The sequence below is a fragment of the Ornithodoros turicata genome, chromosome 1 (genome assembly GCF_037126465.1).
Source record: "Ornithodoros turicata isolate Travis chromosome 1, ASM3712646v1, whole genome shotgun sequence".
In the NCBI taxonomy this organism is placed as follows: domain Eukaryota; kingdom Metazoa; phylum Arthropoda; class Arachnida; order Ixodida; family Argasidae; genus Ornithodoros; species Ornithodoros turicata.
Window position 1 is genome coordinate 206,146,477 of NC_088201.1, and position 19,062 is coordinate 206,165,538.

The 19,062-nt window shown below is 43.5% G+C and overlaps 1 protein-coding gene across 2 annotated transcripts in view; it reads right to left on the reverse strand.

Moving 5' to 3' along the window:
• The window catches only part of LOC135378996 (caspase-3-like), a 198,593-nt gene that overhangs the window by 72,124 nt on the left and 107,407 nt on the right, over positions 1 to 19,062 (reverse strand). For both annotated transcript variants that reach the window (XM_064612221.1, XM_064612220.1), the window contains one exon: positions 9,847 to 10,006. In XM_064612221.1, the coding sequence (XP_064468291.1) occupies positions 9,847 to 10,006 (160 nt within the window). The remainder of the gene's footprint in view (positions 1 to 9,846; positions 10,007 to 19,062) is intronic.

Below are 19,062 nucleotides of genomic sequence, written 5' to 3' on the forward strand. Positions count from 1 at the left end.
AGGTCGTTGGTGCGGGGCTCCACCGCACACCTGTAGTAACGGAAAAATTGCCAAAGAAGTCGGGCCAAGCTGAAAAATACGCAACGATAAGCGCACGCGCAGATAATCTTTGATACATGTATTGTATTATGTTTCTTCTGGTTCAGGTTTTTTGGCTGGGTTCTTCTCCTCCACACACACTCGGCGGCGCAGGTAGAAAAATTGCCAAAGAAGTCGGCCCAGGATGAAAAATACGCAACGATAAGCGCACGCGCAGATAATCTTTGATACGTGTATTGTGATATGTTTCTTCTGCTTCAGGTTTTTTTGGCTGGGTTTTTCTCCTCCACAGAGAGTCACAGCACTATTCCTGGCACTATTCACTTTAATAAATATATTTTCACTTGTACTTTTGTGTATGGTTATCCTTCGCATGTCTATACTTGCATGCGAACCACCCACTGCACACCTGTTGTATCGGAAAAAAATTGTGAGGGAAGTCGGCCCAGGTGGAAAAATGGTGATAGAAGTCGGCCTAGGCTGAAAAATATGCTACGATAAGCGCACGCGCAGCCCTCCTCCCACCGGTAAGCGCTCGGACAACCCTCCGCACACGCGCCGTGCGGGAAAAAATACACGGTGATGTCGGCCCAGGCGCGCCCGGAACTCTCATTGCCCGTTACGCCCAACTATCTTTTACTACTGACATTATCCAGGTACACTTGACATCCTGGTATGCCGCGTAGCATAGACTCTATTTTCCTTTGAAACAAGGCGGGCGCCAATGCGATTCCAAAAGGTAGTCTGTTGTAACAGTACAGTCCCATGTGCGTGCTTATAACTGCAATTTTGGTGACTCTTCGTCAAGGGGAACTTGCAAGTATGAATCGCGGAGATCGAGTTTTGAAAACCAATGTCCTCCTCCAAGTGAAGCGAATTAGTCGTCCACCTTTGGCAGCGGGTACAGTTCAGTTGTGCATGCCGGATTAAGTGTAACCTTAAAATCACAACAAGTACACACTGAACTGTCCTTCTTCGGCACAGGTACAATTGTCGTCGTCCAGAGTGAGTGGCTGACAGGTGTGATGATTCCTTCACTTGACTGTCTGTCTAGCTCTTCTGCTACTTTGACGCGCAATGCGTAAGGCAGAGATCTTTCTTTGAAGTTATTTGCGTGGTTTCGGGACGCAGGTGAAGATGTACAGGTTCTCCTTTCACCACCCTTACGCCAGGATCAAATAAATCGCTGAAGTCACTTGTGAAGTTCCAGATCGTGGCATCACGCGGTGTTCGCAGGACGTTGATGTTGTGATTCAGAATACTAGGCTTATATAAGGTCCCTTGATACCAAGGCTGGTCCGGAACAACCGACACCGACCACATATAGCTGTCCGTCAACCTCTCTACTCAGATGTTAAACTGGTAGTCTGAGAACACCGAGAACAGGCAAAGTTCCAAGGTAGCACGACAGTTTAATGTCGCATGGCGAAATAAGCGGCCATGCCCTGGCATGCCTCCTGTAGACGTCTTCACTGATCACACAAACTGGAGGTCCGATGTCGAGCTCCATATCGAACACAACTACAAGCCACCTCAATTTGAGCATGATTGGCTTCATCTTACTTGAAGATGCTCCCTTTAGAGTGTACTGCGGTACACTCTAAAGGGACCATCTTCACGTTCAATCAATTCAAGACCAATCTTCCCACTATAACTTTGATTACATTGGTTAATACGACACAGATTGGCTAATACATGTCCGCCCGCTACGGCACCGTGAGAAGAAATGTCCGTGTACACAGCCGTACGTGATTTTTGTTCTGTCGAACCCTGGATGGACTTCGTTCATACTGCTCCTCCTGTTGCCTCTGCTCCCTTTGCGGGCCCCCCGTGTCGGTGGGTTACAACACAAGACTCTTGTGCTATCCTCTCAGTATTGTGTGTCCCTCAAACTCAAGGTAATGTTACCTCTTGCTATATATACATAACCTATGCTCTTTGCCAAGATGGAAAACTTGTTGTTGTAAAGGTATAGTATTAGCTTTCCTTCCACAAGGCCTGTATTGTTGGTGAGAGACAAGAACGGTCAGAACCATGCGCTTATATCGTTTTGCTTTATGGTACGTTCAGCACCGTCAGTTAGTCGGTTACATGTTTAGTTAGTTGCTCTATAAGACGTGCATCTACTGTGTGACATCAAAAGTACGCATAATACGAAATGGAATAGGCGAATAGTGATTTCACATGAGCAAGCCGCTGCTCAAAATGTGATTTCAAGGAACTGGTTACACTATGTACTGAACCATTGAACCAACATGTTCCCCTGAATATCATGGCCTGGTCATCTGACCTGATGTATATACGTGCATAAGATGGCCGGTGCCTCTCTACCACCTGTAGACTTCTCCTTCTCGTTGTACTTTGAAGCGTACACCCTCGTTCTTTCCGCTCTCCTTCCTTTCAAAGGAATTTTTCTCACCCCTTATTCTCCTCTCGTTCCAACTTTGTTGTTACAAAAATTGTCTCGTCATGCGTTTGTTGCCAATGTTGCATTGTCAGGATGTGTGTTGTGCACATGTGCTATACAATGTGGCAACAAGTTTAACTACAGCACTAACTACACTCACTGTCACTCATTAAATCAGGTTTGGGAGCTTTGCCTGTTGTGTTACCTTAGGTTCGCAGGACTCCAAAATCCTTGGTTTCAAATGGTGACGAAGTGAAGCTATTCCGCAAATAATGTTGCCTGGCCATGCATACATGTGGTAAGCCTTAGTATCACTATGGTCACTCAATACTGTTGATGCTAATGACGGAGTGACACATATTGTGAAGCGGATGCTGCAGAATGTTGTGTTTGGCTTGTGTACATGCGTGAAATGGTGTGCCGTGAGCCTATATGGTGAGATGCTGAATTGAGTACATTGAAGAAACCTCGAACAACATGGGGGACAGAGTTTATGGCAATAAATCCGCTACTATTAATAAACGACTTACACTCGTTTTTGCACATTTGAACCTTCTTGGATACGCTTTACCTCAAAACTGTTATCCTGGAATGGGGTTATAACAGTAACCTGAAGCGCAAAAATCGCGAATCCTTTTTAATCGCAAAATTCCAGTATTTGAAGGCTCACAGTTTGAACATCCGCGGAGGCCCACTACTATTGTTTATCCCGTAATACCATTTTTCTCGTAAAATAAAATAAGATAATGTGAAGCAGACAACACATACACACACACAAATTGTAAAAGAAAGTCTCATTTTTTCTTTCCATATTTTCTTCATTTGTCTCTCACCTGAGACCGCCTCCGTCTTCACGTTCTCACGGTCCACTGGTCACCTTTGTACTCCGTTGTGTCCTCTTTGTGTCTTTGAACTCTTTTCATTATTAACTGTATTTGCATCCTTTGCATCACTCTGTTACCCCTTAGCGCCAAAACATCCTCGTCAAGTGTGTGCCTGTACAATGTTCATATTTTTGTAACCTGAGGAAGTCAAGTCTCGTGCACGAAAGCCTTGTTTACCATGTATAAATAAATAAGTTACTCCTACCGTTTAATATCACTCTTTGATTAACTCACCACCTGCAACTTGACATCGCCTATTTTTCTGCCTTCAAAAATACAGGGTGGAAAAAATACAGTCGGAAAACATACAGTGTGTTCATTAGTCCTCATACTATTTAGTTGAAATATTTTTGTTTGCACTTCCGTGCAAAAGACTTCTCTGCAATATATTGCTTCAGGTAACTTTGTATTACAGCATGATCAACGTAACTTGGTGTGTTTCAGTTCACTCGAGAAGTGAAGCGGCTTTGACCTCATAATGGCAGAATGGCGAGCTGGTATATAATGTGAAACCATTGACACGGAAGAAAAAGAAAAGACGACACAATCTCCTATCCGTTAAGTTGTCGATCTCATAAGTCTGATATGAATGATGCTTTTGGTGATAGATGGCTACTTTGCCTGGAGCAACCACGAAATAGGCAAGCAAAGTGGTGTAGTGCACTTGTAGGTAAAGTTTGCTAGAGCATGAGGAGAAGACACAAAGACAAGACTGAAGGGACAAACTCTAACCATCAAAATCCCACATTATTCCACAAGAAGGACTCCAGGTATGACAAAGAAGGCGTCAGGTTGACCGACGGATGGCGATTACAGGCCTAGTTACGGGTTATTTCGTCGACCTTCGAAACGACACGTGATGTGTCATACTTTACGCTGTACATACTTCACATTTGAGTGTCAACGGGGACACACATTCGGAGCAAGAAGAGCAAATCTTTGGGTTTGTTGATTGATTGATTTGTTGACGCTCGTCCCGTGTCAACATCCATCTGTCCTCGTCGTCGTTCGGGAACTATTCATCCAAGCAGCACGCCAATATTGGTCCAATATTGCACCCATGTGGGCTGCTAAGATTACCAATATTGGTCCAGTATGAGCTACCGATATGGGACCAATATGGGGTGCAACAAGGTTCCATATTGCGCCAGTACTGGAAGCCTATATTGGCAAGCCCATTCTGCATATATTGTGCCAATATTTTCGTGATAACTCCAACGGTGAGTCCGCGTACTAATAATGCATTATCAGGTATAATATCCACCATTGGTGTTACTTATCTCTTTTTCCCGTTTTTTGTTTATTTCTGAAGATCATCTTATTGATCAACGTTTGGTCGCGTCACAGAAACAACACTGCACCGCCTCAAGAACGAAGAAACATCTCAGCAACTGTTGCTCACACTCACACTGCTTGCAGTAAGTTGAAAGCATCTAGCATTACAGAACAGGTATCCCTTCCTATCAAACATTGTGTTTTTTACTTGACCTGCCGCTATACCGCTATCATTAGAGGAACCAGTGACATCTAAGCCTCAATGAAGCATCCGCTCACTGTCGTGCGCATGCGCATTAGTTGTAGGACGCGTGATTTAGCTCAAGCGATCACGCTCTCAGTCGGTTCGACCGGCATCACGAAGCAAGGTGGCTGCTGTTTGCACCATGTGGAAAGTGCAGTTGTTGAGTTGCAGTGCATGTCACAGTGGGTGCCACATATGTTGACTGTTTCGAACAACGTGTATCATCTGCAGGAAGTTGTTGGATGTAACGACATATTGATTTGGACATTTCACACGCTTCAACGTCCAATCTTGTGTGCTGGTCGGGCACTTGGTGCCACTATGCCAACATGGTTAAGTATTACTCTGTGCATTTTTAATCAATATGGGGTGCACACGGGCGTTATGGGGCCCAGGTATTTTCCTCATATTGGTTCAAACTTGGTAATATGGGGCCCATATTACCGACTTTTCCCCATGTTAGTCCAAACCTGGCAATATTAGGCCTGTGTTGGCAAGTTTGGGCCAATAGGGAGGAAATTCTGGCACAACGGGTCCCGTACTGGACCCGTATCGCCAATGCCCAACCAATATAGGTCCATTTTTGTGTGCTGCTTGAGATAGTATGTTATGTTATGTTAAGTTGGGTTGGGTTAGGTTAGGTTGGGTTAGGTTAGGTTAGGTTCAGTTGGGTTGGGATAGGGGTTATAGTAGTTATGTTGAGGATTTGAAATCTCCGATTTCATTTAAATCCACAAACGTGGCTCGCAGACTTGATTTGGATTTGATTGGTGGCTTGATTATGAGTACAACTAGGAATGAATAATACATTCACTGAGAGATTTGAATTTGGGTTGAATCACTTTGTTTTGTAGGGATTTAGATCTGGATTGAATCACATTTTCACTCAGAGATTTGGATTTGAAGTTCCCCCTGCGAAATGAGACTTCCACCTCGACCATAATTTGCCATGGAATTCGGCCTACATGCATGAGCGACGTGCACGGTGGCTTCACTGTGCCTCATCCCTTCATAGTTTCTTCAAGTGTACGCATGGGTATGCACGACTGTGGCGCATCGCTTCCTCCGGGTCTGGCTACCCCTGCTATACTGTGTAATGTAACGCTGACCATAAATTCGCTTATACCTCCATATTCTGGCAAATGAACCACTGAGAAAACCTCGATGACTCTTCAGAGGACAATAAGTTGTACTTGGGTGGCATGGCCAGAAAACTGCAACAACACTTTTGCATGCTGCTTATGATAATTCACGGCCAGCGAACAAAAAGAAACGCTATGTCCCATCTTATTCTTCCAACAGTCCACCAATTTCTGCAGTGCTGTGCGATTATGCTGCTCTCCCATCACTTTATTTCACATATTTATTTGCATTCGTTCGTACATCCTGCACAGTAAGAAATGTATCGCCTCCCATGTGCACCGTACCGTTTCCCACAGCACAATATTCGTTCCGCAATCAAGTTCACATTTCTTTTATGCCACTGTGCCAATCTTAGAGCTCCGCTGAAGCAAATGTCTATATTTCGCCTCTGTTAGGAATTCAATATGTTCTGTAAAAACTCGAGCTTCGAAAACTGTGGTCGATTTTGGAACCGCTCCACAGCGGTTCAGCAGTGTTAGTTCTTCTTCCGGGTTGGCGATAGATTTGAAAGATCCGAATTTACAAAGGGATTTCATTTGGCGTGCTGAAAATAAATCCGGATTTAAATTAATTTCATTTACTCGAATAAATTTAAATCCGAATGTGACGTGGACTTGATTTAGCGTCTTCCGCAAAATGCCGATTTGATTTAAATCCGATCTGCTTCCACAAATCCCCAAGGTTGGCATGCAAGCAGCAAGAATAACACGGAGGGAAGAGTTTACTGCTGACTCTCAACCAACTCCATTTGCTATGCAACACACGTTTAAGCACAAATTAGAAGGTACACGATGGATCGGGAACAGAATATATCGACGCGCGTACAATAACCTTGCATCTGTTTCTACTGCTACATGGCAGCCTCGTTGCTTATATCGGTCACTATCACATTATGCTATTGCGCTTTTCAGAACGCTGAAGAACGCACACACAAAAAGAAATAGGTTCTGAGGTAGTAGAAGGCAATTGCATGCTTTTACATTACACTTACTTGTGCTTAGCTTATGAGATAAGTTGAAGTCGAGGAGGATGGCCATAACATGTCTGCCTGGGTGGCAAGACAATGCAATAAATAAAAAAAAGTGGTTTGTTGGTGACTTGCTTTTCACCCAGCTGTGCTTCACATTTTCATTTTATTGAAAACAGCGGTAGCCGTAGCTGACAAACAGCCGCTCGCTGCAGGAATTTGTTGAGGAAATACTTTCCGCACGAGCGACTTAAGATATAGTGATACCGCTACTCCAATACTGAAAGAAGTAGCGAATAGGCAGCGCTACTATTAGCGTCGTTTGCACAAAATTGCAGTGACGTAGCTCAAGCGTGCGCGAACCTGCATACATATCTTCTCATTGGTAACATTGAAGGAAACAAAGGACGCTGAGCAGAAAGTTGCCGATACAATGAGCGCTATGTGCAACGCGAGCGCGAGCAGATAACTGGAAGTTGCGTATCGCTTAGAACTACGTCACTACGTCATTCTAGTGCAAACTACGACATTTGTGCGGATGAAAGGGCGAAGTGAAAAACAGACGTTATAAGTTATTCAATTTGATTTCCTCTAAAATATCTCATGGGGTGGGGGGAAGGGCGGTTATGACGAGCATTATAAATCATGTAACAACAACAAAGTCCAAGGTTATGTGCTAACCCGTGTATATGAACTTAATCAGGTGTTCTAATTTGCAGTTACATGTAGAGAGGTAATCAGTCAGCTGTGCTCTGATTATGCAAAATAGTACGTACTATACCCTGACTGATCCAAGATCACCCGCCTAGTGTGGTGTTCCGCTACTAATCTTCGGCTATAAGAGGCTAGATAATTTGAGGGGGAAAAGTACAAACCAACAGAGATTATACATTTCTGGGCATTCCTTGCTGCTTTTTGAAATACACCATGCTTAAAAAAAGAATAGAAAGAAAATTAAAGACGGCGAAACACGATGTAAGCCTTCATTTTTATACGACTGTGATATGCAGCAATGTAATCCATGTGGCCAATTACAAAAACGTAAAATGTAAAAATGAAAGCACGTGTGTCTTTCAGAGTGTTCATCGTGTAATGCAATCACACATTGTGATATAAATTGATTATTAATTGCCAATGAAGGAAATAATACAAAAAAGCATAGAACCTTGCATTGGGAGAACTGAAATGACAATTGACCAAGTCATTGTGCTGCCGGTCGCAGTGTCATAATGTGTGCGTGTCTTTACATTTCATTCGTGCTACATAATTATAGAAGCGTTGATACTTTTTAACATTTCAAGCCTCTCAACAATAGATTTGCTTCAACAAATATGCTCCTGAAAAGCACAAAAATACCTTTTGGTAAAATGTCATACTGGGAATCTTGGTACTGCATCCCACTAGAAGCGCTAAAATGACGGCAAGAAGACGAAACCTCAGAGATAGCCCTATCTGTGTGTTTTCGTCTTCTTGTTGTCATTTTAGCGCTTTTAGTGGGGTGCATTTTTTGTGCTCTTTTGTGATTTTTTGTCGGAGTCCAAGTTTGAGTACTTGAGTACTTGATGGAAGAGTACTCGGAAAAAACTACTTTAAATACAGTACAAAGTACACGATTTAGAATGTACTTAAAGTAAAGTACAAGTACACAGAAATGTACTTAAAGTACTAACTGAGTACTCGGTACTTCAAGTACTGCCCATCACTGGTTCCCATTAAGACTTAATGTCACGTTAGTTCACAGTCTAAAAGTCGACCCGCCCCGTGTCGTTTCGAAGGCTTGCGAAATAATTTGTTGCCAGCTTTGTATTAGTCAGATATCGGTCATTCTGCCTCCTGCTTTGATGAATCTCATTTCACGTTCATGTTGTGCTTCCTTTTTGAATTAATGCTTCATATTGTAGGATTTTCCCTTCCTCAATCTTCTCGTGTCTCTTCTCATAGTAAAAAAACGACCTGCAAGTTACGTAACCTGCATCTGACGAACATAAGACAACTTTCATTACTCCTGACGGTCTTCACGAATTCGTTCGACCTGCAAGTTACGTAACCTAGCTGTCTCCAGTACTATCAAATGCCTAAAGGGAATTGGTACAACTGGCAAGCAAACCATCACAAGTTTATTATGCTGGACTTGCAATTCAACTAGTGAATTATGCTCATTACGTAGTATAACAAAAAACGTCGTCTACTAATTTCGTCTCCCTCGGAACATTGCTCAAGACAGCACAGCAAAAACAAAGAAAGAGAAAGACGGTACTTCTTTATACAGGGCTTCCACCTAACGAAAAAAAAAAAAAAACTATATTGTAGTTCTTAGAGCGGCCGGCAATTTGCGCGACTCGAAACGACGGTTTTCGCAATTAACTTTTCCCCTGGTTATTACTATTGTAATTGTGAATGTAGTTTGCAATAGAATTGGATAAATCCCGCACCTACTTTCTGTTTCATTGAGAAACATGACGTTGGCTTGGCAAATGTCGCAGCTGAATTGGAAAAATTCGATTTCTTGCGAATTAAGTTCGTTCAAAGTTCTCGGAACACATGACGACATCTCCCCCAAAGTAAATAGCGTTGACCGCATAGTGTTCAGTAAAGTAGATTTTCGAATGCGATTTTTTTTCACGTTATGTGAACCACACTTAGAATCGCAAACCAAATGAAACAGATATAATTCAAATCAAAAATAGATGTAACACACATCGGAAAGCATAGAGCAGGTAAAAGAGATCTGCCCCAAATTATCTGATCTGCACATTTTATTTTATTTGGCGTTTTATTTTTTTTATTTTTTTGGTAGCGTACGGCACTCCTATGTCACAACTATTGCGTGATAAACGTTTCGTGATAATGACTGACACTTTAGCAACGGGAAAGTAAAATATCTTACTGAGAAGTCGAAGATGACACATTTTCCGACCTTTCGAGCTCCATTCTCATATGGCATGTCGTACCACAGGCCATCCTCCGGATATTGTTCAGGTATTCTGACGACGCCCGAGTCTCTTTTTATCACTCCTGAGTCCACTTGGATCGAACAGGTCGATACCCTAACGGAATAAATAGAAACCACAATTCATTGTCGACAAGTGCAGTGTAGGTTATATTGTCAGCTCAAAATATTAGATCGTATACGCTTAGCAGTTGCGCTTTAATATTTAATTACGAGGTTCAGGTTCACCGAGTTGATCATGTGAGGCTGGAACACAGGAAGGACAAATACATCCTTTTTGGACGATACTTTTGCTCGAGAAAAATCAGCGGGGAAATGTAAAGTTGAATAAAACCTCCTAAGGACAAAGAGCAATCCTTCTTGAGTCTGTGGGACGTGCAGCACTGCAGCAGGCGAGAAACAGCGTGTATCGTGGTGGCGAACAGTGTGTCTGTAGCCATGAAACAGCAATGTAATCAAGTTCCTTGTGAAAGAAAACGTCAAACCAGCTGAGCTTTTGCCAAGATAAGAGTCACAGTACCGGGAAGAAACAATGTCAAGACGAAGAGTCTTAAGTCTTACCGCTCCTCATGGTATGGCAGAAAATTCATCAAGGAGGAAATCGACAACTGGCTTAAGTTAGGTTTTGATCGCAAATCAGGGTCTCATTACGCTTCCCCATTTTTCCTTATTGATCAACCATTTTGTCCGTCAACGCCCCGTAGACTTGTTGTTGACTACCGCAAGCTAAATGGGAAAAACCACCAAAAGAGTATATAGCATGCCTCAAACTCACGATACTGGTGACACAGTAGAGAAAGGAAAATGCTTTTCCACTATGGACATAAAGAAATGTTACTTAAACATCCAAATAAGGAAATCTGACGAACATAAGACAACTTTCATTACACCTGACGGTCTTCACGAATTCGTTCGAATGCCTTTTGATCCAACTGACGCTCCTGCCACTTGGCAAGCAGTACTGGATGAAGCATTTCATCCCCTCAAAAGTAGTAATAACTGGACACAGACTGTCGCCAACGCACATCTTGGTTTAAACACGATTTAATTATCAATTAGAGCTAATTGGGACCCCCACATTAATCAGCACCCTCCAGGGTGTTACCACACTAATTGGGGAGCATCTAACTGTCCAGACCTAGCTGTGCGTTGGCGGCAACCTGTGTCCAGAAGAAAGAAAAAATAGATAGAGATAGAGTGGATGGAAACAATTTATTCGAAAAGCAACGAAGTCATGGCGAAGAAACCAGTCCGGAACGCCCGAGTGACCAGCGCCCTCCATGTTGGTAGTTGTTGAGAGGTGGCTACCTAGTTGCAATGTATCACACCAGATGGCGCCACCATCATGGCTCTATGCGAGAAAGACAGACTATGGCAAAAACTATTGCATTGACGGCTTTGAAAGCCAGCTGGCTTGTAGAATGGGTCCTCCTGAACGGCCACAAAGGTTTCAAGGATTCCAGCTGTCACGTAAAGTAGAATTAAAAAATCACAAAGTCGCAAGAAAAAGTTCAGATAGCCAGAGCGATCTAGGTCACTAAAAGTTCAAATTTCCCAAAAATTGTTCTTTCAGCACATTTTCCGAACTAAGCCGTCTGTTTCAGCGCCATAATAATGCGTGCAACTGGAGCAATGCACCCGGCCGATTATTTCAAGCGTACTATGGTTTTCGTGCTTACTGAAAACTTTGACCCTGCATAAAATGACAGGGGCTCAATAGTCCCCAGCAGAACTTTGGGAAATGTCTATTAATACCATACCCTATCTCTACATCTCTACCCTACATCTCTACCGGTTCGCTGGATTTCTACCCATCTACTATTAATACCATAGGGTATCCCCGATAATTGTTTGGTCCAGAAGTGCTGGGGGTCGAGCAGGACCTTTGGGTCGTTTGGCGTGGAATGACAGGAATTGAACACAAAACTTCTATCCTTATTTACATCAAGCAAACGGTCTTGTGGAAAGCATAATGAAGTAAACATGACATGAAAGACAAAGGGACGGACGAACATACAGGACGGGCGTCACTTTCAACTTCACTGACACAAAAGGTAGGCCAAAAAGAAAGGAAAATACAAACAGATCTCACAGGTTCAAGTACTCGAGTAATATTTTTTTAAACCTTAATCAAGGAAAAAATGTGAAACGATATGAAGCTCACCTGGAAGGAATTGTAATTTACTGTAATTGTAAGCTTCTTGACACAATTATCAAAAATACAGTAAGCTTCAATAATATCTGAAGTAGTCTGTGATCTAGATTTCCTTAAAATAGTGGTGCTTTCAAAGTCATGTTTACATCTGCTACAGTGACCCGCTAAGGTCCCAGAAGGCGCACCTTTTAAGGTACACTGGCGTTCGCTAAATCGAATGTTAACACATCCAGCTGTCTGTCCAATATACACTTTTTTTACATGAGAGTGGGATTGGACATACCACACCAGTTATACAAGGAATAAACTGCTGAGTATGCTTGATATCACAGACACTACCCCGATCATTTTTCTTCCTGTAGGAGCAAAGCCCACGTTGCTTATTTGGGGCTGAAAAGGCCGTAGGGACAAAATATCTTTTGGCATCCTGTTTAATATTGTGTGTCACACGGTGAACGTATGGCATTTCAACCGGTTTTCCCGGGGGTCTACCTTCGTTTCTTTTTTCACTTCGAAGGATATATGACAAGAGCTGCTCTACAATTTTCACACTAGTGAAGATCCACAAAAGCAAAAAAAAAAATCCTTAACATTTTCCTCGCTGTGAAGCACCACTGAGGGCCATCGTCACTGAAAAGGGAACCTGGCAAAAGAACGTATCCCGGTTTCTACAAAGGCATCTAAACATCATTGCTCTGGATGATCATTTTTTAATGCGTTTACTTCATTATGCATTCGCACCAACTAGCCCAATTGCTCGTCGTGTTGCAGTTCCTTCGCATGTGGAAAGGTCTGTAGCGACCATAAAGAATATTCTAAAAAATATTCCTTTGAGAATTCTTTAAAATGGGACCAATACATCGCAAACACCACTTCTTTCATAAAGACCTCAGGCAAGGTTCTACAGGATTTTCAACACGTTTCCTTCTCTTTAGATTTGAACCTCTATCGAAAACGAGATTCAGGTTGGTGTAATCGTTGAGGACATCTTGCGACTTCAGAGCACTGAAACGCTACAGGACATACGTGCAAGAGCACGCGAGAACCTCTGAAAAAAGCTCTGTCCTATCAGGAGATACGTTACGACTGTGGTCGAAACCCATCGCAGTTCTCTCCGGGTGACTTAGTTTGGATAGTATCATTTTCAACTTCACCTTTGGATCCTAAGTACAAGGGCGAGGTATTCAAAGCTATTGCCACTCATCCCCATGACATTTGTACTGTTCAAAGTCTGGATGAAGGAATAACAAAAACAGTTCATGTTACACTGATGAAACTGTTCAAGGATCAACCAGACAGGGATCCTAACATACCCTTCCATGATATAGGCACCGACGCGAATCTCTCTGTTTATCGTGACAATTCTTCAGAATCCGAAGAAACACATAGTCCACCTTACAAAGTAAAGTATGGACGTGTTACCAAACAGAGAGTACAATTACGTGCGTTCTATGTCGTTTGGCTTTGTTCATTCTTCGTGTAAGCATTTTAAAGTGCACACATTCCATAGGGACGCCTTGGCGAATGTCGTTCATTCATGGACAGGGGACGCTCCGGCCCATAAATGGCTTTGTACTTCGTTTCTTTCAATGTACCCAGTATCTGCAATATTACTTTTTGTGGTCACACATATTCCTTCGCTGTTGAGTTTTTTCGGGTAGTCCCATACATTTTAGTTATTCGCACACATAGCCGCACTCAGATACACTTTTACATTGTTGCCGTTTGGTATTTTCCTTTTACTAACCTCTTCAGATGAACATATTGCGCATTTCGAATTTAGTGTCACTTCATCACAGTATTTCACATCAACTTCGCATCATTCACTGCGCATGCATTACATGTGACTATGCTATTCATGATATGCTGTGCCATGTCATGTGCCATTAACATATCATCTTGAGTATTAATTCCACTGTACTTGAATGTTAGCAAATTCACAATGTGTTTAGAATCAGGATATTCCACTTCTTCTTTTGAAGCAATCCACCGAATGCGCCTCGATGTGGCCTTTACAGCTCAGTGGCGTTACCGCCTGAGACAAGTTGACTCTCCCACCTGCTGCCACTGTGGTGCCCTTGAGGATCTGGAGCACATTCTTCTTCATTGCCCTCACTACGAACCTTCCCGAACCACACTCTCCGAGTCTCTTCGTCAGCTGGACTCTCGCCCTTTCTCCCTATCGAAATTGCTTGGTCCCTGGCCCAATCCAGCCCAGCAACGCTCTGCGCTCAAAGCTCTTCTGAAATTTCTGGACACCATCGGACAACGATCGTCATTGTGAAGGGGCTCGTTATTTCATTCCCCCCATTCCATCCAGCAATGGGGTAGAGTATCGCCTGTGGCGATGAAGCTCCCCACTCTCCATGGTCGAAAATAAAGTTGTTGTTTTTGGATTAATAAACGCCCTTAAATCTAAGTCGTTTTGCATATCAGGAAAAAAGATGCTGCCTGCTTCTGCCAAAGGCCCTGGCATGAATCATGTTCTTTCTTTCTTTGTTTTCTCTTCTTAATATCATGTTTCAGAATGGCTTCGACTTTGACCTGTTAAACCTCTGCATAGCCGCTCTTCTAACGTTTTATTTTTCCTCACTGTAATAACGGGATGAGGACATTTCATTTTTGTTTGAGGTAGGCGTATGAGAACCAACTGTACATTCGGCCTATCCTTCATTGTCATGAGCCAGCACTGGCGCCGCTACATGCATATAAACGCGCGCCACCTCCTGCTGTGCCTTCTTCATCGTACGAGATTCATCAACATATGTCCTTACTCAGGCATGTTGCATCCTTGCTTTACCTCACTCGGCCTTTCATCACCCACATCGTTAGGTATATTTGTTTACGCATTTTCTCTTTGTATGTATCATACCAGAGTGCTAGTAAACTGTCTGTGTGTTATCCAAATGCCGTATTCCTGAATCTAATTTTGAGTTTTGCAGATAGCCAAGGACACCTGAACCGTCACCAACACCTTATCTGCATTTTTCACCCCTTTCCCTCGATCTGTCTTGCCTCACCTTGCAAACAAAACAGAGTGGGTACAAAGATTCACAAACAAGCAATCAAGCACAACCTCTTTACAAAAGAGAAAAGGTATTGTGGTGGCGAGACTACAACGAGACTAACTGGGTCACCTTTCACAAAGTAGGTCAAGAAGTCTATGATGTAATGTGACTGAGACGTTGCTAATAGTACGTGGGGTGCTAGCGAGTTGACAAGATTACAACGTAATCCGTGAACGGTAACATTTACAGAAGGTTAATTCTTTCTTTTCGTGAAGAGGAGCCGACAATGTTGGCAAGCAACATATGAGAAATTGATGTTCTGGGCCTGGAACACATACAAACATACATATACAAACCCTCAAAGTGCCTAATAATGAAAGATGGAAATCCCTGAAAAGGTTAGCCAGCTGTAGGACTCGAACCCACATCTTCTTCTAATCCACATCTTATGGTAATGCAAAAGATGTGGGTTCGAATCCTACAGCTGGCTAACTTTTTCAGTGACTTCCACCTTTCATCATTAAGCAACATGTTTTTTTTTTATTGCAGGCATTTTTAAATGTGATTACCACTGTTGGCGTGTTTGCGAATTCTTCCAGTGATACAATGGAGAGTTTGAGTTATGCACCAATGAGGTTCCAGATGAGGTTCCAGAGGTATTCTATACACGCAGAACTTCCTGCAAGCTGTGAGCTAGGCATAATTATGATATAGTGTTGACACCGGCATCAAGAACAGTAAAAGAGCATAAAATTGACAGTTCGGGGTTCATTCAAGTCCTGTAATTAGAGTAAAAGTAACAACGTTCACACGTCAGCTGCTTTTAAATAAACTAGCGTAGCAGACTGGACAGAAGCTCATGAAGATGCAGCTGACGGGTGATTGCTAGCGTTTTCACTCTGAACATCGAGCTCGTATGAACCCTGAAACGACAATTTTATGGGTGTGTTATTGTTGTTTATACTTGTGTAAATCATACATTTAAGTAAAATGCCAACCTCTCCCATCTGGGCCATCTTTAGTAGAAAGATGAGAAAGAACAACGGGCTATGTGTGACTACGCTGCACAGAATAGACTGTACAGACACCGTGCGCGCGACCAAATTTTTGCCAAGGCACGTGAGAAACCATGGGACAACTATGGGGGGACGGCTGGTTATCCGTAAAGGGGAAGGAAAAGAAGCAGAACAAATGATGTTACTTAGTTCGGTTCGTGATTTTTCAGTTCGGTAGTCACCTTGCTTGAGGCAGGGGAAATGGCGTGTTACTGCGAAGTGTAGAAGGCACCAATAATATTTACTAATGGCGCCCTTCTACGTTCGCCGAGAACAACGCTGAAGCCGGTCCAGGATTGGCGGAAATATATTAGATAGTTTTAGTAGACCGTTACGCAGCGAACGGAAGGAACGCTATTCTCAACGTGAGCAAGATTGCGTGCTCGGAAATGGAAACGTGACTTCCGCGTTTCACGTTGGAACGATCGGCTCATCTTTTTGCATTCCGTACTCTACGTTGTTTTCGTTGCACAAAACTACATGGCTGCCTGCAACACCTCGTCGACTGTGTCCGAGGTTAAGGCTACGAGACTGCGCTTCAGTACGAGGGACTACATCTTCTTCATATAAGAAGCGGTATACCTTGTACCATTCGAAAACACGAACTTCTGGTCTCTGGATGCTGCCAACCAAGTCCCGCTGAGCAGCAGTGTCCGCCATAACGGCGGGTGATAGCGATGAACTGACCGGCAGGGGGTATCCGTTGTCCTTTTGTTTGTTGGTGGAACAACCAATTAATTTTCAAAAGCAAAGCAAACAAAAACAGAGCACGAAAACGTAGTTATATTAGGCAATTCGTTCAGAAAGAGATGCCCAGACAACTTGGGAAGGGTAGTTCATGTTATCGCCGTTGGATGGCAACACAGTTAACCATTCGTAGCGTTGCCTGACGAACTGTTAAAACTCTCTTGCTATCCATTTCACGGTAGAAAACTACGTACTCTGCGTTAATGTTAACACCCTGCCAGGTAGCTTGTCGGCCCTTGCCGAACCTAGTGGCATAGGTTTCATAGATTGACTTCAGGATGCAACCGTCCCCTCGAAGGGGTACTTCGGAACGATCGGTGAAAAAAATTGCTGCACTTCGTGGTTGGTGCATAACATCCACAGTATACCTGCCATCAGTTTTGCTTCTTTCTCGTGAGACGAATTATGCCTCAAATAAGTGAGCAATGAAACCGAAACAGGAATGTGGAGAGGAGTTTCAAAAACTTTCGATCAACCTGCATGGAGCGGGCAAGTAGTATACCACGCCAGTCGTCGCCGCTGTGTTACATTCCCGGAACAAATCAACAAACGCAGATTGGGGATCGGATCGCTCAGACGCAGATGGAAAGAAACAACGATCATCTGCTTCTCTAAGAGTCAGAAAACAACGCACGAATTGTATTACTAAAGGGCGGATTACATGCGACGAACTTTTACGACGAAGTCATCGCGGCAGGACAAGTGCGGCGGAACGACGCGGGATGTTCGCGGGCTGCGTTATATGCAGCGAAGAAGCAGCAGATGCCGTTGCGCGTTCGTTGCGGGCCTGTCAGTGCGTACAGATAAGAGAAACACGTTGTGGTCAAAGATGAAATGAACAAGCTAGCTTTGGAGACTATTATTCCTGCTTTCTAATAATCAAACTAAGCAATAAAGGTGTTTAACCTTCATTAAAAACGATTTGTAGTCTTTTTGGGCACGGTCATAGCATTTACGCGCCTATTTCGTGGAACGCGTGCGGAGGTAGAGCGTGGTCTGGCTACACTGCGCGGGGAGACACACGTAGGAGAAAGAGCCGCTGCCCAGATTGATATGGGGGTCCTCTGGTGGCTTCTTGTTTTGAAGAAAAAACTATTGCTCGTGAAGTTGAGAGAGCTTGGGAAAAAGGAGGAAAGGAACAGGAAATCCTGGGTGCATCCCATATGGCAGGCAAGAAAAAATTCTAGACGCGCCGCCTTTGATGTCGTTGCTGGTGCTGGGCCTGGTGAAGAACGCGTAAAGACGATGACGACTACGTAGGGCGAGCAGAAGGCGGAAGTCGTGGCCAATATTGAGCCTGAATTGACTGTTTTCCTGGCGTTTCCTGCTGACCGATCCCGGGAGCGTCGGACGCCGAGCTAAATTTTCTGCCCTGGCTAGATCGACTGCCGGCGACATATTTTTAAGGCCGGGCGTCGAGCGTACGACGCAGGGCGAAGTTCGCCGACTGTTCGTCGCAAATTCGCCCTTAATGCACGGCGACTTCATCCGAGCACAGAAGAAGTACTTCCATGGACGTTCGGTGGGAGCGAAACTTTTTCAAATTTCGAAAGTCGTTTTTGTGATTACACCTTCGTTTTCAAGTGAGATATTTCACAACTGTGCTCAGTTCGTGTAAATGATGGTGGAAACACCGCAAGCATGAAATTCATTTGGTTCCGAAGTCTCCCTTTAAAGGAGGTGAGAACTCTTGTCTGCAGCTACTGGTGTAAGCGGGTGTGATATTGTTACTCTACGCTTCGTAATTTTATTTACAATTTCTTGTTCAACACTTCTCCTTTGTAACTGGTGCGATGTTTATACAAAAACGCACTTTTATTGGACACGGGTGAGAAGCACCGCCATCTAGTTACCTCTATCCATTGTTACGTCATTTTCAGAATTGCAGCACTCAACCAGACGCCAACTCAGAGGTACACAAAACGCCGTCTGCTTTAGGTCAGTGAGCAGCCTTGAAGCAGCGAGAAAAAGTGACGAACTTGGGCAAGTTGGTAGGATATGGCCTGAAATGTTTATGGTCAGAAAATGTGGGACCGGGCAATATACTCTTGCTCCTCATTCGTTTTGCATGCCTTATTTTCTACGAATTGGTGCTTAGTGCTTTATCTAACTGACAGATCGTCCAGTGCAATTCGTCGCTCTCCATCTGACTCCGATGACGACGACAACAACAGCGCACACCATTGGC